We start from the raw sequence: 18,629 nt of genomic DNA on the forward strand, positions 1-18,629 counted from the left end.
AAGCAATCTTATCAAGTAATATAAGTCAAAGGACCAGCAACCAAATTAATGCAATCAAAGGGTATCACACCCACTGGAATAGATCAGTTTAAAAACATTATCTTGAGTCTCTTTTTGGGATTCATAAAATAATTTCAAACTGCTACAGGTAGGTATTCTTTTATATTTCTAGAATGAATGGCTAAAGGCGTACAACATTTATAAGTAGCAGAGGGCAAAAATGTAATCTCCAATTCCTATGTTTTGACATAAAACAAAAACCTCTTTAAAAATAAAAAAATTAAAAGTCCATTGAACTGCACAACACAGTGAACCCTAACTTAAACCATGGATTATTGTTAATGGTACAATTATAAAAATGTGCTTTCATCAGTTTTAACAATGTAAGGTGTTAAAACAGGGTGGTGTACTAGTCTGCCAAAAGGGTGCTGAAGCAAAGTATCAGAAATCTGTTGTCTTTCATAAAAGGTATTTATTTGGGTTAAAATTAACAGTTACAAGGCCCTCAAGAGTCCCACTCAAGGCTGCTTCTCACCAAAGTCTGTTGTCACGTGTTGAAGCAAGATGGTGGGCGATCTCTGCTGCCTGGTCTCTCCTTCCTTCTTCCTCTTAAGGCTCCGTGGGCCCAGCTTCTTCCGATCTCAGTTGCAGGCTGGCATAGGGCTCCTTTCTCTTCCTGGGGCTTTAGATGTTTGAGCCTTCTCCTTTCTGTCACATGGCAGGACTGAAATGACCAAGTTCTCTCCTCTTTCATGTCTATGGAGCTCTCTCTCTTCCCTTATCTTCTTCTTGAGTGAGTTCCTGTTTATATCGGCCCACCAAGGGGGCGGGGACTCAACCCTGAGTCATGCCCGACTGACATGGTCAGATCAAAGCCCTAATCTCAACAGGTAATTTAATCAAGACATGTCAGCTTAATCTAATGCATGCAAAGGGTATCACATCCAACTGAACAGACCAGTTTGCAAACATAATCTTTTTTCTTTTTGGGATTCATAAACAATATCAAACTGTCACAAGTGGTATATGGAAAGCCTGTATTTTATGCACAATTGTTCTGTAAACCCAAAACGTGTAATAAAAATCACTCTTGAGGCAAGATTAAATTAATTAAATAACAACTAATTATATAATTAAATAACAGTCTAAGCTATACACAAATATATTTTAGAATATTCTCAACAAAGATTAAGAGTGCAATAGTAGCTATTTTTCAGAGCATTCATTCATTTAATAAATATTCACTAAGAACCTTGCAAGATTCCACTTGTTAGGGAGTATGAGGTATTTTTCTCTTTTTCTCATGTAAATAGAAACTTACAATCAATTTCAATGGAAATAAACACAAATAAGGTACATGGTCAGCAATATATCTAAGTACTCTATAAAAGGAACGGACAATACAAAGCAGTTAATAGGAGGGAGAGGTCACTTTGAAAAAGTGAAGCTAGTGAATAGATTTGAGATGGAACCTTGGATGAGCCTTAAAAACTAGCTTGAGCACAGGAAAAATGAAAGAACAAGCTAAGCAGGCTCTGAATTGGCATACCTTCTAACAGAAGAAGAGTTAAGTCTCACAAATGTAACTGATTTGGAAATTTCTGCATAGTCTCTTATTAGGTTCCTTAACATCCATAAAGCTAGATTATATGTGAAGTCCTATGGGTCTGCATCTAACGGGTGTCACAAAGCCATTGCCCTCCAGGTCTCTGAACTGCTCAAGCTCCTACCTCTTGGTGAAAGGCCCCTCTCAAGAGGACTGCCTGGAGGACACGAGGCCCAGCCACTCCTTCTGACAATCCTCAAGTCTATCTCCAGGTCATTTCAAATCAGCCAAGACTTGGGTACTTGGCCCACCTCCCACTGTCCATCTTCGTTGCTTTAGCATTACAGAATAGCTTTATGGAACCAACTTTTTGTCAAGTCTTCAGCTCATATAAGGGTGCTCATGAAGCAGTCCTCTGAAACTCTGTCTTTTTGAGGATAACTATAAGACAGAGTGTCCTTCCAGAAAAAATTTCCATGCGAAGTCAGTACCAAGAATAGATGTGCTCCTCTTGAGCAATTGCTTTTGGCAGGTCAGGACAACTAGGTAACACTCATATGCTATTGCCAGTTGGCACCTAGTAAAGTTAAACGTCATTAAGAGCATAGGTCATTTCACTACACATTTTAAATCTAATGCCTAGCTTTGGCTTATGTCACTATATGACTTTCTTCCCCCTTTCAAAATTTATGAGACCATCACTAGATGCCTGTGGCCCTTAGGAGCTGCTTTAAATCCTTTACACAGAAAGGTGAGGTATAAATATGTGCCTGATAGGACTTCTCCTCTTGCAGCTGAGGGAAGTCCACTTAGTTTCCATGCCCACATGATTGTATTCACACCTACTGCCCACCATCTCTGCATCTGTCAGGACCTGCTGGGCTGTCACCCATGTGTCAGCACCCACCCTGCCTCAGAGACACAGCACCAAATTGATTTGGACTGCCAAGATATTACTAGAATTAACTGACACTTTTACCTAATTGGTGGGGGCAAAAACTCCAGTCACATCAGGCTGTGTTCCTTCAAAGTCTCAAAGAAAAAGTTAAATCATGCTTTTTAAAATTCCCTCTGCAGTTAGAAGTGTCTTTTCCACATCACACACAAACATCTTTGCATTATACATTACATTCAATGCACTTCACTGACACCTACTAGATCTTAAAACAAATAACGATGAGGAAGCCTAAGGACAATAGAGTTTCTGTCTATTTCCAGGGACTCCTGGAAACAGCAGAGATCTTGGAAATGAGAATGGTAGAGGTCTGAATCTTGGCTTCATGACTTACTAATTGTGTGGCCACAGCCAAATTAGTAACTCTCTGAGTCTCCATTTCCTCACAGGATGAAAAAGATGATGATGATGATGTGAGGCAGGGCCCTCATCTCAGCATTGCTGATGTGCAAAGGATCTAGGAGGGAATCGGCCACATCGTATGGATTCTCTCCAATTCATCTTTCTTTCACTAAACAACGTTAAATCAACTCATTGAGTGAGAACAGTTTGTGAAGCTAAGTATAATCAAAGGTAAAAATGAAATAATTACTATAGCAAAATAATAGTAATAGTTATTGAGCAATTACTATGTACCAAGCACTCGATAGACACTTCTCATTGGCCTGACAACTCTATCAGAGTGAAATTATTGTCCACATTTCATAAATGAGGGGGCAGAGGCTCAGCTATTTTGGAAAACTTATTCAGGTAAGTGGCAGAGTTGGGATTTGAATGCAGGTAGTCTGATTCCTGAAACTTTGCTCTTAGTCACTGGGAAAATACTGGTTTGGATATATATATGCAAAATTTTATGGGAAAACAGAGGAAAGGGCAATTTATTTCAACTGAGCAATGATGGCAGGACTTTGATGGAAGAGCAAGATTACATTTGATGGAGTTGGAGTGGAAAGGGAATATAAATAGGAAGGGAATTTTAGCCCAGAGATTGGCACTGACAAAGTAGAGACATAAAAGGATATAGAGTGCTGACAAATAGTGAGAAATTCATATGGATAGAGTAGAGGGATAGAAAAGGAGGAAGGATTAGGAAAGCAGGTTGGGGCCAAATAATGTCATGCCTTGAATGTCTTCCAGAGGCATTTGAACTTAAGAGAAAATAGTGAGCCACAGATTGTTGCAGAAGAGGAATTACATGATGATACTACCAATGCTCTAAGAAAGTGACTGTCAGCAATGTGGAGGAAATAAAACAGAAGGGCTAGAAAGAGACAGTGGCAATAGAAAAGAGTGAACACAAAATATCCCAGGGGAAAATGGGCTGGGCTTCACTGTTGATTGGATGTGAGGCTGGTGACCTTCGGCAGTTTTGGTCTGGGTGCCTGAGAAGACACTGAGATTCTTGACCAACAAGGACACTGTGAGAAGGGGATAGGAGAAGGCAGTTAGCAATCCTTTGAAAAATAGTATGATTATTTGAAAAATAGTGTCAGTTAGAGATACTATGGGCTGCAAGTAACAGATGTTTGGACAATAAAGACATGTCATTATTCATTATCTTGCAAAAGTAGTGTGGAGATAGGCAGTTTCAGGTGCAGTCAAATTGTTCAGTGATACCAGGAACTGGACTGGTATCTCTGGAATCCTCTTAACCTTTTCCTCAGTTTCAAATAGTGGCAGTGGCAGCTCTAGGTATCTTGTCGTCACATGAAAGCATCCAAAGAAGGAAAGGCCTCTCTTCCCACATCTGTATCTTTTCATTAGGGGGGGAAATCTCCCAGAGGCTTCTGAGCAGACTTCCTATGTGCCAGGTACCATCAGTAGCTACACTTAGCTAGCAGGGAGCTGGGAAAATATGTACCCAGCAAATGGGAATGGAATTACTATGACTGGCTCACACCATAATTTACCCATGTGTTGAGTATATTATGGGCTGATCAAATTCAGAATATGTTAATAAGATAGACAGGGGCATGGCTATTGATTGGATGACCAAAAGTATCTGCCATGAGCATTTTAAACAAAGCAATTTGCCTCCCAGAAAATGAGAATTTATAAGATGATAGTGTGATACTTCGGCATGAAAGCATCTGTCCAGTGAAAGCCAAGCTTCAATTTGGCAGCCTAACAAGGGAAGATGTGTGCCAAATTTCCTCTTTAGGATCCAGAGGATATTCTGGGGTCCTGAGATTGGCAAGAAGATGGGTCTTCATCCTCCCAAACAGGAGGGAAGGATGGTATAGAACCACTAAGATTTGTGATTCAGACTGTGAGAATGCCTGGCAAAGTAAGATGGGGAAGCAGTCTCAGGTGAAATATAACTCTGTCTCCTCCCAGCAGTCTTGGAGTTGGAGAACCCGGCCTCGTTCCCATCATCAGAGTTTTTAATCTTTTTCTGCATGTACAAGACATTTATTCTTTAAGGTACACCTCAGTCACCACTTCCTTCAGGAAGCCTTACCTATCACCACCGATCTGTATCCCACTGTACTATTTACCATTCATATACACCTGGGAATCACTTTCGATGTTCTTGTTTTCTAACCCAACATACACAAGCTATCATCAAATCCAGATGATCTGGCCTAAATAGCTACTGATTCTGTCCACCTCTCTCTATTTCCATAGCTGACAATAATGCTGATGTTTATTGGGCATGTACTACATGCCAGGCATTACTCTAAGCACTTTACAATTAGCAATTCACTTATTCCTTTCAATAACCCTCTATGGTAGATTTTAATAGTTGTTTTACTCATGAGCAAACCTGGACACAGAAATGTTAAGTAAGGTGATCAAATGCACATAGGTAGTAAGTGCTAGAGGTAGTCTTGGGAGTTCGGGTCTTAACTGCTACACTGCACTGCCTCTCTCATCTAAAACACCAGTATATTTTACCTTCACTACTGCAATAGGATCCTAACTGATCTCCTTGCCTACCCTCAACTCCTTGAATCCAAAATGATCTTTAACAAATGCAAACTCCGATCATGGCACAAACCCCTACCCTCATCCATCATGCCCTTCTTGATTTGCACTGCCTACTGGTTCCTTCCTTCTCTCTATACTCTGGACTCTAATCACACTGACTGGTTCATTCCTTCCTACCCCAGGGCTTTTGCATAGGCTGTTTCTTCTGCCTAGGTTTTTCTCTTTCTCCATTTTTGCCTCACTTATCTATTCAACCTCTACTCATTCTTCAGATTTTTTTTATAATTAATTTTTTTATTTTTAAAAAAGCATTAGATTACATAAATGTTATATAAAAAATATAGGGAATTCCCATATGCTCCTCTGCCTCCCCCTCCCACACTGTCCCACATTAACAGCATCCTTCATTAGTGTGGTACACTTGTTACAATTGATGAACACATATTGAAGCACTGCTACTAACCATGGACTATAGTTAATATTATAGTTTACATTCTGTCCTGTGCAATTTGGTAAATTATGACAAAATATACAAGCTCTGTATCCATCACTGCAATGTCATACAGGACAAATCCAATATCCTGAAAATGCCCCATATTATACCTATTCTTCCCTTTCCCTCCCCTCAGAACCTCTGGTGGCCACTGCCTTTACATCAATGCTAAGAGTTCTTCCATTGCTAGACTAGTAATAAGTCTATAGTAGAATAAAAATAAGCCTCCTTTAGTCATTCAGATCACAATTGAAATGTCACTTCCTTGACTAGTTCAAGTTCTGACAGACCTTAGCAACTATTAATGTGCCACTAGATTATCAACCGTATGCAGGTAGGGCTGAGTGCATGTGTTTTATTTATCACTGCACCTTCAGTGATGTGTCCAGTGTTTGGCTCAGAAATCAGTCCACCTTCACAGTAAGTCTTAGCACCCTTGCTGAAGTGCTAGTTCTATGCCTTGGGGAGGCAGTTCTGCTATACAGATGAGACCATGGGCCTTGGCCATCAGACAGATCTTAATTAATTAGTCTGGCCAGCTCCACCACCATATTTGGCCACCTGATTTCTCAAGTCTCAACTTCCGCATTTATAAGTGGGAATAACAGTTACCTACTTTATAGTGTTATTGTGAGGACTAAAGAAATAACAGAAATAGCATGCTAGGGAACCATACAGCACGTGCACCATAGATCTTCCCAGATGCATCTTTGTTCCCCAGTGGATCAGCTAATGAGCAGCGAGGCCGCACAGCTAAGGCCTGGTGGCCTCTCCCCTCTCCCACACAGTTCATCCCAGGCCATGGCTTTCCCTTCCACTGCTTGGCCCCCATGGGCGCCACCAAGTGGAAATACGCAGAAATGCTGTCGTGGACCAGAGTTTAAGGATTTGCTCCACCTGAACCCAGAAGGAAAAAAAGGGGACAGAATGGAACATGGCTTATGTTGATGGCCCACTCAGTACCAGGCATTTTCATGTATTATCTCTCTTAATACTTAGTGTGGCAGATTGAGTTATGTACCCCACGGGAAAAAAGCATGTTCTTAATCTTAATCCATTCCTCTAAGTGCGAATCCATTGTAAACAGAATCTCTTAAAGATGTTATTTTAGTTAACATGTGGCCCATGTGAGTTAGGAAGGTGCTTAAACCTTTTACAGGAGAAAGCCACAAGAAGGAGCTGGAAGCTGGAAGTCAATGGAACTGGGAAGCAAAAGGAGAGGATAAAGCCATGTGTTGGGAAAGCCAAGGAACACAAGGATGGGATGGCCTGCCAACCAGAATGTTGCACACCCCTGGAGGAGAGGAGCCTTGTAGTCTCTGAAACTGTAGGCCAATAAATTACCATTGTTTAAGCCAACCCATTGTGTGGTATTTGTCACAGCAGCCTGGAAAACTAGAATATTTAGCAAAAGGAAATTAGGAATCTACAAGTGAAGAAATGGAAGCTCAGAGAGGTTAAGTATCTTGCACATGGTCACACAGCTAGTGACTTGGACGCAGATCTCTCTTTCTCCACAGGACTTGCTCCTGTCACTCTAAGGTACTACCTCCCAAATGACTCTCTTCTTCCCTCTTATGTCTAGGTATATGTGCACTAAAAGACCCCAGTCATCTTTATGTGTTTTAAAAGTTAACCTGGGCTCTATCTATGTGAGAAGACTCAGGTAATTAAATAATATTTGAGTACACACCATCTTGAGATTAATCAGATATTTGCAAATGAATCACACGACTGAAGTCTTTCTTTTAAAAAGCTACATACCAGTAGACTAGAAAAACTAACTTTGAATTCAGAATGCCTGGCACCAAAATGCTGGCTACAGAATTTTTAAAAATTATTCTGATTTTGAACAAGCTTTAGTATAATGAATTAAAAGTAGTCACTACCATTCTCTGGACCCAAATGAAATCATATGGAGTGAGGGAAAAGAGAGAAGAGGGGAAAGAGAGAAGGGAGAGGAAGTGGATTCTCGTCTCTCTGAGAGGCTACCCCAGACCTGGGCTTGAAATGGAGAGCTGAGCAACTTAGGACCCACGAAACTAGTTCATCACACAACCTATCTACTGTGGTTCCTCAAATTATAATCCAGTCACTCCCTGTGTCCAAATCTCCTGGGATGCTTGTTAGAATGCCACTTCCTGGGGCTCACTCCAGGCTTGCAGATTCAGAGTCTCTGAGGACAAGGCCCAGGAATCAGCATTTTAACAAGCATCCCATGTCTTTCTGATTCACACCAAGATTTGAAAACAGCTTTAGGAGCTCAGTAAAAACTTAAGGATTACAACGATCTGGCACATGTATCTATTTTATTACATGGCAATATTATTTTCTTGTTAGAACCTTGAAATTTTAAAAATGAATACAATATTTATCCATGCAACCATAAAGGCAAAGCATTCCCCATTTCAAAAATGGGGTAGATCAATTCTTGCAATATGTATGACAGGTCCCCACTGCAAAGGTCAGGAGTCAACTGCCTTGCACCTGGGAGGAGAGCAATAAACAGCTACCAGTTCAGGGATTAGGATGTTTCACACCCTAAATCTAAGTCACCTGATTAACTCATCTTTGTATCTGATTTCTAGTTAATTTTATCTTGTGGGGGAATGGCATGTTTTCTAAATTTATACCCTCAGTATGCTCCATATTTAGGAATAGACTCCCTAACTCAACTACTAATTGCATGTTCAGAGCATGCTTTTATTATTCTTCTCTACAACCCCCCAAAAAAGGTAATTTTTTGGATAAATTACTTCCTTTTCTCCTTCTTCACTGGTTAAAGCCAGTCCCCACACCTACTCTCTTGCCTGCTATTATCCCAATTAAAATTCTGTATATGGTAAGTTAAATATAAAAACAGAAACCCAAAAGTTGAACATTTCCTTGTGAGTAGGCTAACACCTCTAATCTTTCATTGGTTCAGCAACCTCCCTTTCCTTGTTTCCTGGACTTGACCCAAGCCTGAGAGTTCCCTGAAATTTGAGGATCAAGTACACATCAATTTCAGGGTTGATTAGAATCTCCCCTTTTGGGGAGCTCTGAGAGTTTCATCACCTAGGAAACACAACAGCAGGTTCCCTGAATGTGCACAGATAGATTAAGAAAACACGGCTTAGTTACCCCCAAATGTCACCATTCAAAACTGTCATGGACTTTGTAGCACCTTTTGCTAGAAATAGTGTCTCCAACCTGACAAATCACAAATACGTGTACTTTTTCTAATCAAACTGGCAGTTAGGAATCAGCTCAAAAATATTCCATCTCCGTATTATTTTTTCTTCTAAAATTGGAATGACTTTGCTACCAAATTGGTCAGGATACTGCTGATACAGTCACCATCTGTGAGTGTGGAACAGTAAACATTAGGCATCAAGTTACCTGTAGAAATCCCGATTTGGGAAGGAAGTGTAAAAGATACATTCGAAGAAGACATTTTGTACCTTAAAATGTAACTGCTTGTTTTGATGCTATGGATGTGTGTTTCCTGTGTGTGTGTGGAGAGGAGAGAGAGATGGAATTTCTCTTGGACCATCCTCTCTGGCATTACCAGCTGTTTAGCCTGAATCATTAATACATTGTCCCCGTTGAATGGTCAGGTGGATGAAATCCGTTCTTTTTGCTCATTCTATGCACTGAAAGGACCAAGTTGCACTTATCAAATGACACCCCCCGGCCCCGTGTTGTTTCTTCTGCAATGAAGTCAACCAAATTTACGGAGCGCCTACCTTGTGCCAGGCGCCGTGCCAGGCACCGGAGACACAAAGATGAATGAAGCAAGGTCCTGAATTAACGACCTTCTATGATCTGGGGGGTAAAAGCCTTCCGCCCGCCTTTCACTGCATCCCGAACAGCTGTTGAACCAGTCGTGGGTGTAAGTGATCCACTGCGCCCACCTTCTGGGGACACGTTACTTCTGGGCCAGCTCAGGAGCCTAGCGCCAGGGTTCTCCTCGCGTTCCCCAAAAGCCAAGCGCTCAAGTTGAACTCCGCGGCCGCGGCGCTGGCTCCCCACTGAGCGAACTGCGGGCGCCTGAGCGCCCAACGCCTGGTCACTTGCACCTGCCCTCCCGCCCGTCGGGGTGCGCCGCACCCCGCGCCGCCTGCGCCCGCTTACTTTGCCGCTGTCGCTCACGCCGAGGAGGTGATCCCGCAGCACCTCCATGGGGCAGGTCCAGGTGGAGTGGACGAACGTCCCTCGGAAGATGTGCGCCAGGGGCGGCATCCCGGCGGCGCACATGGCAGCGCGCAGCGCAGCGCGGAGTCCGCGGGCTTGGAGCGCGCACCGGCCGAGGCGCGGCGAGGGCTGCCTGAGGCTGCGGACCGCGGGCTGCGGGCTGCGGCCAAGAGGGCACCGGCTCCGGCCTCTGTCCTGCCCTCCCGCTTCCCGGGGCGATTGCCTGCCCTCTGCAGGCCGCGCCTGAGGCTGGCTCCCTGCCTCTTCAATGCCAATAGGATTCTTCTCCCCCGAGTTGGCTCCGCACTCCCGTGGGGTGTGGTCTTTCTCTCCTCCTCTGCAGGAGTTCTTGATGTTAACTCTTTGGGTTTCCAAAATCACAGCTCACGTTGCAGTTCTTTTACCCCGCCCTGGCTGAGTCACTGTCTAGGGGGCGTGAGAGGAAGGAAAGAGCTGGGGAAGCAAAGGGTTCTGGCACTTTTCTTTTAACTGGTCATGAAATTTGCTTTTGCCCCCTGTCCCCCAGCTCCTGCCCTCTTTCTCTAACTGGCACGCCTAAAGATGCCGCTGCGTGTTTCACTGCCCTTTAAACTCTGGGCCATTTATGGCCAAATCCTGGTGCACCCACAGAGGCTGAACTTGCAAAAGTTCAGAGACTGGTGAAAGGTTGATTACGGCTGCCTACGTGGCCGGAGCAGCTTCATTTTCAGTTCCTATGAGCTGCACCTTGTATATGTTTTCCTAACCTGATGTTCTGGAAGCAGGTCTTACAGACCTTATCCAGGTCCCCACCATTGGAGGTTAATATGTACACAAAAGTTCCTCTCCTCACCTTGAGGCTAATGCTTCAGCCTGTGAGTCTGTCCACAAACAATTCCAATACCAATTTTTCTCATACAAAAGAAAAAAAAAAATAATCTCTTGGACTTCCTTGCCCTTGTACAGGGGAGAAAGTTAAATCCCCAAGCCAAGTGGCTAGGAAAGGCTCTGTGGAAAGAGTGCTGGATTAGGAAACAAGGGACTGTGGACAAGGCATGTGAATCTCAGGGTCCTTATCATTCTCATATGTGAAAAGGGAGTTTGGACTGGGTTCTTGCTTAAGCTGCTTCTAGGTCAGCCACGAGTCCTTACTAAGTTCCTCCATTAAAACCAGCTGGTTTTCCACCCAGTGCCTTTGCACGTGCTGTGCCTTCTGCCCAATGACTCTCCTGGGGAATTTCAGGTGGCCAGCTCTTCTGACTTGCTTCAAATGTCAGCTCTTCAGAGTAATTGCCCCTGCCCATCAAACTAGTGGCATTCCCTCCCCACACCCCAACCCAACCTTCTATTCCATTAACCTATCCTGTTTCCACCCCAGCATTTATCAGCATCTGACGTTTCTCATTTCTTTCTTATATATTATCTACCTCCCTCCCCTCCCAACTCACACATACACACACAGAGTAATGGAAGCACATCAAGAGCAGGGGACTTGTCTTATGCCTTGGTGCTCCACACACATTCGTTGAATAAATGAATGAGTGATTTTCCTGTGAGTAGAGGAATAATCTGGGAGAAATACCTATTTTGGCTTCTGCATCAAGGGCCAGGGTCTCATGGCAGTGTGTGAATAGGCTTTCTCTGAACTGCTGCTTTTATAACACAGGGCTGGCTCATGAAAATGATTCATTCTCTTCTCAGTTCCCCTGTACCAAGGTCTAGAGTGACCAACTCATCCCTGTCTGCCAGGGACTCACCCAGTTTTAACCCTGAGAGTCCTTTTTCCAGGAAACCCCTCAGGCCCAGGCAATCCGAGCCAGCTGGCCACCCTACCAAGGCCTCAGAATTAGGAATCCCTGAAACTGACGTCCCTGCACTTGACTCTTGCACTTGCCCTTTTTTCCCATCACTTTCTCCTGGCTCTGCAGACTTCAAACCCTACTTGCAGTCCCAACAGCCAGGCACTGGAAAATCTCTCTCAACCTAGGCGTGTATGCCTACTAACTCAGGAGAGAAATCTCCAGTCTGTTTTAAAAAGGATTTGGTTAAAAAGTTTCAAAAATGTTTATTGGCTTTCATTAAACAAAGACAGCTAATAGGTTTTTTTTAATGAAAGCAACTTTAATGTCCAACAATTGAGGGCTAGTTTGGTGAATTAGAATATATCCACTTAGTAGAATATTGAGCAGTTACTAAAAACAATAGGGAAAATATGTAGTCACATGAGAATTACATATAATATAATGTACACTCTACTTTTTTTAAAATGGCATTTATGCTATGGTTAAAACCATGAAAAGCCTATAGGCATTGGCTAGAACTAAAAATGTACAGCAAACAGTGGTCACCATTCTGCTGAGGTAATGGAATTGCTGGGATTTTTGATTTCATGTTTATTAATGTTGTTATGGTGTCGTTTATGGAATGAGTGGTCATTATGTAGCTTAAATAAGGTTGATCTTCTAAAACAGAAGAATGGCTGTGGTCCTCCCACTGGCACAGCGTTGGTGTTGTTCAGGTAAGCATTAGCTCTTTCGAGCAGTGCACAGTCCCAATCCCGTTCTCAGCTGAGTTGTAGTCAACTCAGCTCAGGATCCAGAAGCCTTGGGTGTCATGTTGCCAGGCAGTCCAGCTCAGCCACTTGTGAGGGTGCCTTGGCTTCCCCATTACCCCTTGCCACCTACCAGTTCTCCACCCTCAAACTTGGTGACTCCCTTAAATTGCTGGCCATCCTGCAATTTTGATTCTTATCTTGGTAATCCCTAGGGAATGTTCTCATTGCTACTTAGATTTAGAAGAAGAAAGAAAGGCAGACCTTTCATATTTACTATTAAAACACACCCCTGCCCCCAACAAAAAACAAAACACCAGAAACACATCCCAAGCCAATTGAAAGCCAGCTTCTGATTAATAACCTGGGGTCTGGGCAAGGCAGAGTATATGATAAGTTTGGTATTGATTGTGCCTCTAGAGGCACAGGGAAATAGCAGGTTAGCTTCTTCAACTTTTTCTGTAGCCCATGTTTAAACTTATATAATAGTAGAAGTGAAAAGAGCCTTAGGGCTAATTGTTCAAAGGGCATTTCACTGCTTTCTTGAGTATTACTATTCCCTGCCCGTAATGGCTCATCTCAAGCTTCACCAACGTATCATCTCAAAAGGAAATCTAAGGATGGCATGCACCTTCAGTGCCCAGCCCCCACCCATCTCTTCTTGGCATGGACTCTTCCTGAGGTAGTCCTGACTGCTTCTTCAGGTACTGTCTCCCCCAGTCCCCCACATGCTAGGGATTTGCTTTGTTCCTGCTCTCCTCACTACCTGCAGTGCCCTTATACCACACCAAAGTCTGACTCATTTCACCCCCGCCACCCACCCCATACTCAATCCTTCAGTGTAGTTGCACCTCCCTGCTTCCAGGAAGTTTGCCCCTCTCGTGTAAGTGCTCCTCCTCTGAGGGCCTGGGAGTGCTATGATTGCTCCCGTACATGTCTATCTTCCCCAAGAGTGTATGCTCCTTCAGGGTAAGTACTATGTCCTCTTCGATCCCTTACCACAGTGCCTGGCCAGAAGCAGGTGCTCTTTGGACTTACTATAGGAATGCTGAATTTCAAGATAAGGCTGTATTGCCTATATTTAGCTATTTAAAATAAGTAGTGGGGCGAGTATGGTGATGGTAAGCAATTCAGTGGAACTAGAGCTTCAGAAAGAGCTCAATGGGACTAAGTATGGCTCAAGTGGTTGAGTGCCTGCTTTCCACATGGGCGGCCCCAGGTGGGCTCAGTGCTCCCTAAAAACAAAACAAAAACACACAAGTAAACACATGAAAACCCAAATCAGGGGAGCGAACGTGGTTCAGTGGTTGAGTGTCAGCATCCCACACCCCATGTACGAGATCCCGAGTTCAATCCCTGGCCCCAGTACCTAGCATTTTATTATGAAATTTTTCAAACGTCCAAAAGAGTTGAACAGCTTCATTTCAACAAAATCACATTTCCCCTTCTCCCAGTGGAGCCAAGTGGGCTCAAAATTCCCCAGTTACCAGGTGGGATTAGCAAACTCAAAAGCTCCAGCTGCTTAAGGCAAAGGACTGGACCAGAACCCAATCCATTTTGACATTTTGGTCACCTTAGAAGTGTAAATATACTTGTTGATACACAGTCCTTCCTGCCAGATAGGATTCGGCAGTTTCAAAAAGCTTTCTCATGTACCACCTCATTTTGTGCCTCAGCACAACCCAGTAAAGTAGGAAGAAAATACATTTTAACCATTTTACAGACTGGGAAACAGGTTCAGGGATGTTGGCTTTCCCACCCAGTTAGCATGGGATGGACCTGAGACTTGACTCCAGTTGTCTTCACACAACGTCTCATCACAATGTCTCATGGAGAAGAATTATACATTCAATTTTGCCATGATTACTTGGCCACTGTGTTGGGCCTTGTAGTCTACAACTTTCACATTGTACAGTTTCCAACAGTTGCTCTTGACACACAGACATACCCAAAGTGAAATCAAAGTGGGATTAATGAGCCTTAAGGAGGGAAGTAATCCAATCAGCTTAAGATGGTAGAATGATCCAGTGAGAATAACTCCGATTTTCTTGAGACACAGGGAGAGAAGGGCAGGTGGGTTAAGTGAGAAACCACTTTTCCTCTCCTATATAAAGGAGAAAAGTTGTCATTGCACAGTGAAATAAATGCCTGCCTATTTTATTTATTCTTTTCGTGTAGCTAAATCTATCAGTTTCCATGGTACCCCGTGTTCACCATGGAAACTCTGACAAGCTTGTTATACTTTAAGTGGAAAAAAAGCATACCAAAATCTGAGATGGGATAAATACATTCCTTTTAAAAACTGTGTTCTTCTGAGTGGGAAGCCTTGACAGATAGCAAATCATAATGATTTAAATTTTCTAGCTCTTAAGTGAGAGCAAGATTTGCATACCCATTAAAGGAACACCCTTGGTCCCCCCAAATTACTTTATCTGTGCACTAGTAATTATGCCTGTATCTCATTTCTGCACTTACTAGCTGTTTTTGTTCCAAGCTGCTAAAACAAATACCTTGCAATGGGTTGGCTTAAACAATGGGAATTTATTGGCTCACAGTTTTAAGGATAAGAGAGATACCAAAATAAAGGTATCATCAAGACAATGCTTTCTCTCAGAAGACTGTGACCATCTGGATTTAGCAGACAGTGATCCTCTTTCCTTGGCTTTTCCGTCACATGGCAATGCACATGGCAGCCTCTCCTGGCTTCTCTGGGTTCCGTGGACTTCCAACTTCTTCCTGTGGCTTTCTCTCTGTCATAATTTCATTCTGCTTATAGAGAACTCTAGCAATAGGAGTAAGACCCATCTCAATTCAATTGGACCACACCTTAACTGAAGTAGCCTCATCAAAAGCTCCTATTTACAACGGCTTCACACTGACAGGGATGGAATGAGATTAAGAACATGTTTTTCTGGGGTACATAGTTCCAAGCCACCATAATGGCAATATGAAGAGATTATTGGATCCTCATTTAGTTGATTTTTATGAGAATATAGTGGTAGTCCCTAAATTATTTCCTTCATGCATTTGTTTGTTTGACAAATATTATGATAGGCACTATGCCAAGTACTATAGATATAGCGGCATACAAAACATATATTGCCCTCCCCAGATGGAACTTACACTAATCATTTTTCTCTTTGCCATCTTTAGGAGAAAAAATTAATAGCTTTCATAAAGTTACCATAACATTCCCCTAGTATGACTGGTGGATATCATATTACCATGTGCCTTAGTTTCCTAGACTGCTCAAACTAATACCACGAAATGTGTCAGGTTAAAAATGGGAATTTATTCACTCATGGTTTGAGACTGGGAAAAAGTCCAAATCAAGTCATCATCAAGGCAATACTTTCTTCCTAAAGACTGACATTCTGGGGATGGCTGCTGGTGATTCTTGGTCCCTAGCTTGTCACTTGGCAATGTACATGGTGGTCACTCCTGGCCTCTCCCTTCTCTTCTGGGTTTCATTTCAGCTTCTCACTTCCTGTGGCTTTTTCTGCCTTGCTTCCTGTGGCTTTCTTTCTCTGTCTGTCTGAATTTCACTCCACTTACAAAGGACTGTAGTTATAGAATTAAGATCCATACTGCCTAAGGTAGGCAGCACCTTCCTAGCTGAAGTAACCCCATCAAAAGATCCTACTTAAAATGGATTCATTCAAGAATGGATTAGGGAAGCAGACTTTGCCAGTGGTTAGGGCATCCGTCTACCACATGGGAGGTCCGCAGTTCAAACCCCGGGCCTCCTTGACCTGTGTGGAGCTGGCCCATGCGCAGTGCTGATGTGTGCAAGGAGTGCCGTGCCACACAGGGGTGTCCCCATGCAGGGGAGCCCCACGCGCAAGGAATGTGCCCTGTAAGGAGAGCCACCCAGCGCAAAAGAAAGTGCAGCCTGCCCAGGAATGGCACCACACACATGGAGAACTGACACAACAAGATGACGCAACAAAAAGAAACACAGATTCCCATGCCGCTGACAACAACAGAAGCGGACAAAGAACACACAACAAATAGACAGAGAACAGACAACTGGGGGGGGGGGGGAGAAGGGGAGAGAAATAAATAAATATTTTTAAAAAAAAAAGAATGGATTAAATTTAAGAACATATTTTTCTGGATATATACAGCTTCAAACCAGCATACCATGTGTACTATACATAAAATTTTAAAGACCCAGAATATAATACAAGGCACTTAAGAATGAAACTGAAGTAGCACATACTGATAACATGCATTATTTGTTTTTAAAAAATCTATTATGCTTAAGAAGTTACCTTTTAAAAAAATTGATATATATTCATTTTTTAGAATTTGAACATTCAAAACATACCATTAACATCTTTGCAATTTTCTTAGAAAAGTTCAAATAGAGAAAGGCTAAAGGATTATAGACAGCCTAGAGGTTTATAGCAGGGAAAAGTATGCTAGAGAGAAGCTACCTCTACTTCATGAAACAGCAATTAAATTCAGAGAAAGTTGAGGAAAGGCACTCCTTTTACCTGAATATTAATAAACAAAGGAAAACTTCAAAGCCAGAAGACTGAGTTACAACTTAACTTTGCTATCATGCCAGGCAGGTGCAAGGAGGTATTTTTCCAGTCTAGAAAGTTTTCAGCACCATGTAAGCACCTGCCTCCATCACTTACTTAAACTGTGCCTCTGGAATAAGGTAGCAGCACCTAAGCAGAGATCACATCATGGCACTTGCTAACCTGATGGCCATCGCAAAGCAAATACCATTGACCTGGGGTTGATTTATCTAGATTATAAAATTAGCCTGATTTTAATATCAAGAGATAAGCAGTAGATAGAATCAGTGCCTCTGGTTTTCTATCCCCTCCCAGCCATTAACCAATGATACCTGGGGAAAGTGATTTCACTTTTTAGACCTTGGTTCCCTCGTCTGCAAGATAAGAGATCACATTCCTTTACTGGTTCCATTGAAACTTTTTTATCTATCAAGGAGACTAGTGCAAGGTAGATACTCAACAGAAATTTGTTGAATAAATTTCCCCGTTTTTCCTTAGAAACCAAAATAACTGCGAATCCAAGCTTCTGAGTAATATGAAATGTCTAATATTATCAAGCTGAATTAAGTAATTCAAACAAAAATTAGAGCTATCATTTTACTTAACCCATGCACTCTATCTTGAGTTGGACAAATTACACTAGGCTTTGTGAAATGCTAAAAAAAAAAATAGCTTAAGGAAACTAGTTTTGAATTTGTTGACTAACCTTGTTAAGTACCTTAAGACTCCAGGTTAATAAATATGGACTCAGGGTAGGTAAACCACTAACACAATTTCACACGTTTTGGGGAATGAGTCTATTTTTCTGCCTTTAGCTAGAAGTGTTTATATAAACACAAAGACACAACATGCTGCATTGACAATTAAGAACTAGAGGTTTAAACGAATCCTATTTAAGTGCTAATTCTTGAGACCATGGAGACGGCCTGGTTTTACTCCAGGATATCAATACCCAGCTCAAAGTCTTGAGCAGGCAGTGGTTCCAGAATTGGAAATATGCTTGCACTAGCTAATGACACATGACAGTCAATATACTGAAAGCTGTTGCATGAAGGAGGAGCCCATGCTTCCAGAAGCCATGCTAAGTTTGGGCTCTACCTTAGCAGAAAGTCAAATGTTATGATCATTAGAAAAAGCTATACAATTAGTGCCCCTTAGGATAGTTGTGGATTTCATGTGCAAATTGAAGACCAACTGAAATACAAGCTAAATGACAAAATAATTATATTTTTAAAGAAAAAAAAGAGTTATGAGAAATTCTCACACTTATTTTAATATATACAATTAAAAATTATTTGGAAAATTATATACGAATGTCAAATTTCCTCCCTTATGTACATTTATAAAGATTTATTTATTTATTTATTTATTTGTTTGTTTCTCTCCCTTTCCCCCCCCTGCCCGGGTTGTCTGCTCTCTGTGTTTATATGCTGCGTCGTCTTCTTTGTCCGCTTCTGTTGTTGTCAGCA

General features: G+C 42.3%; 1 protein-coding gene across 2 annotated transcripts in view; it reads right to left on the reverse strand.

Annotated features, from left to right (window-relative positions):
* The window catches only part of GDA (guanine deaminase), a 99,659-nt gene extending 89,167 nt beyond the window's left edge, over positions 1-10,492 (reverse strand). The window contains exon 1 of one of the 2 annotated variants that reach the window (XM_058301668.1): positions 10,042-10,492. In XM_058301668.1, coding sequence (XP_058157651.1) covers positions 10,042-10,164 — 123 coding nt within the window. In that variant the 5' untranslated portion in view covers positions 10,165-10,492. The remainder of the gene's footprint in view (positions 1-10,041) is intronic. The other variant, XM_058301669.1, reaches the window with a different exon arrangement.
* Between the last annotated feature and the right edge of the window lie 8,137 nt (positions 10,493-18,629).

Source organism: Dasypus novemcinctus, chromosome 8 (genome assembly GCF_030445035.2).
Source record: "Dasypus novemcinctus isolate mDasNov1 chromosome 8, mDasNov1.1.hap2, whole genome shotgun sequence".
Lineage (NCBI taxonomy): Eukaryota > Metazoa > Chordata > Mammalia > Cingulata > Dasypodidae > Dasypus > Dasypus novemcinctus.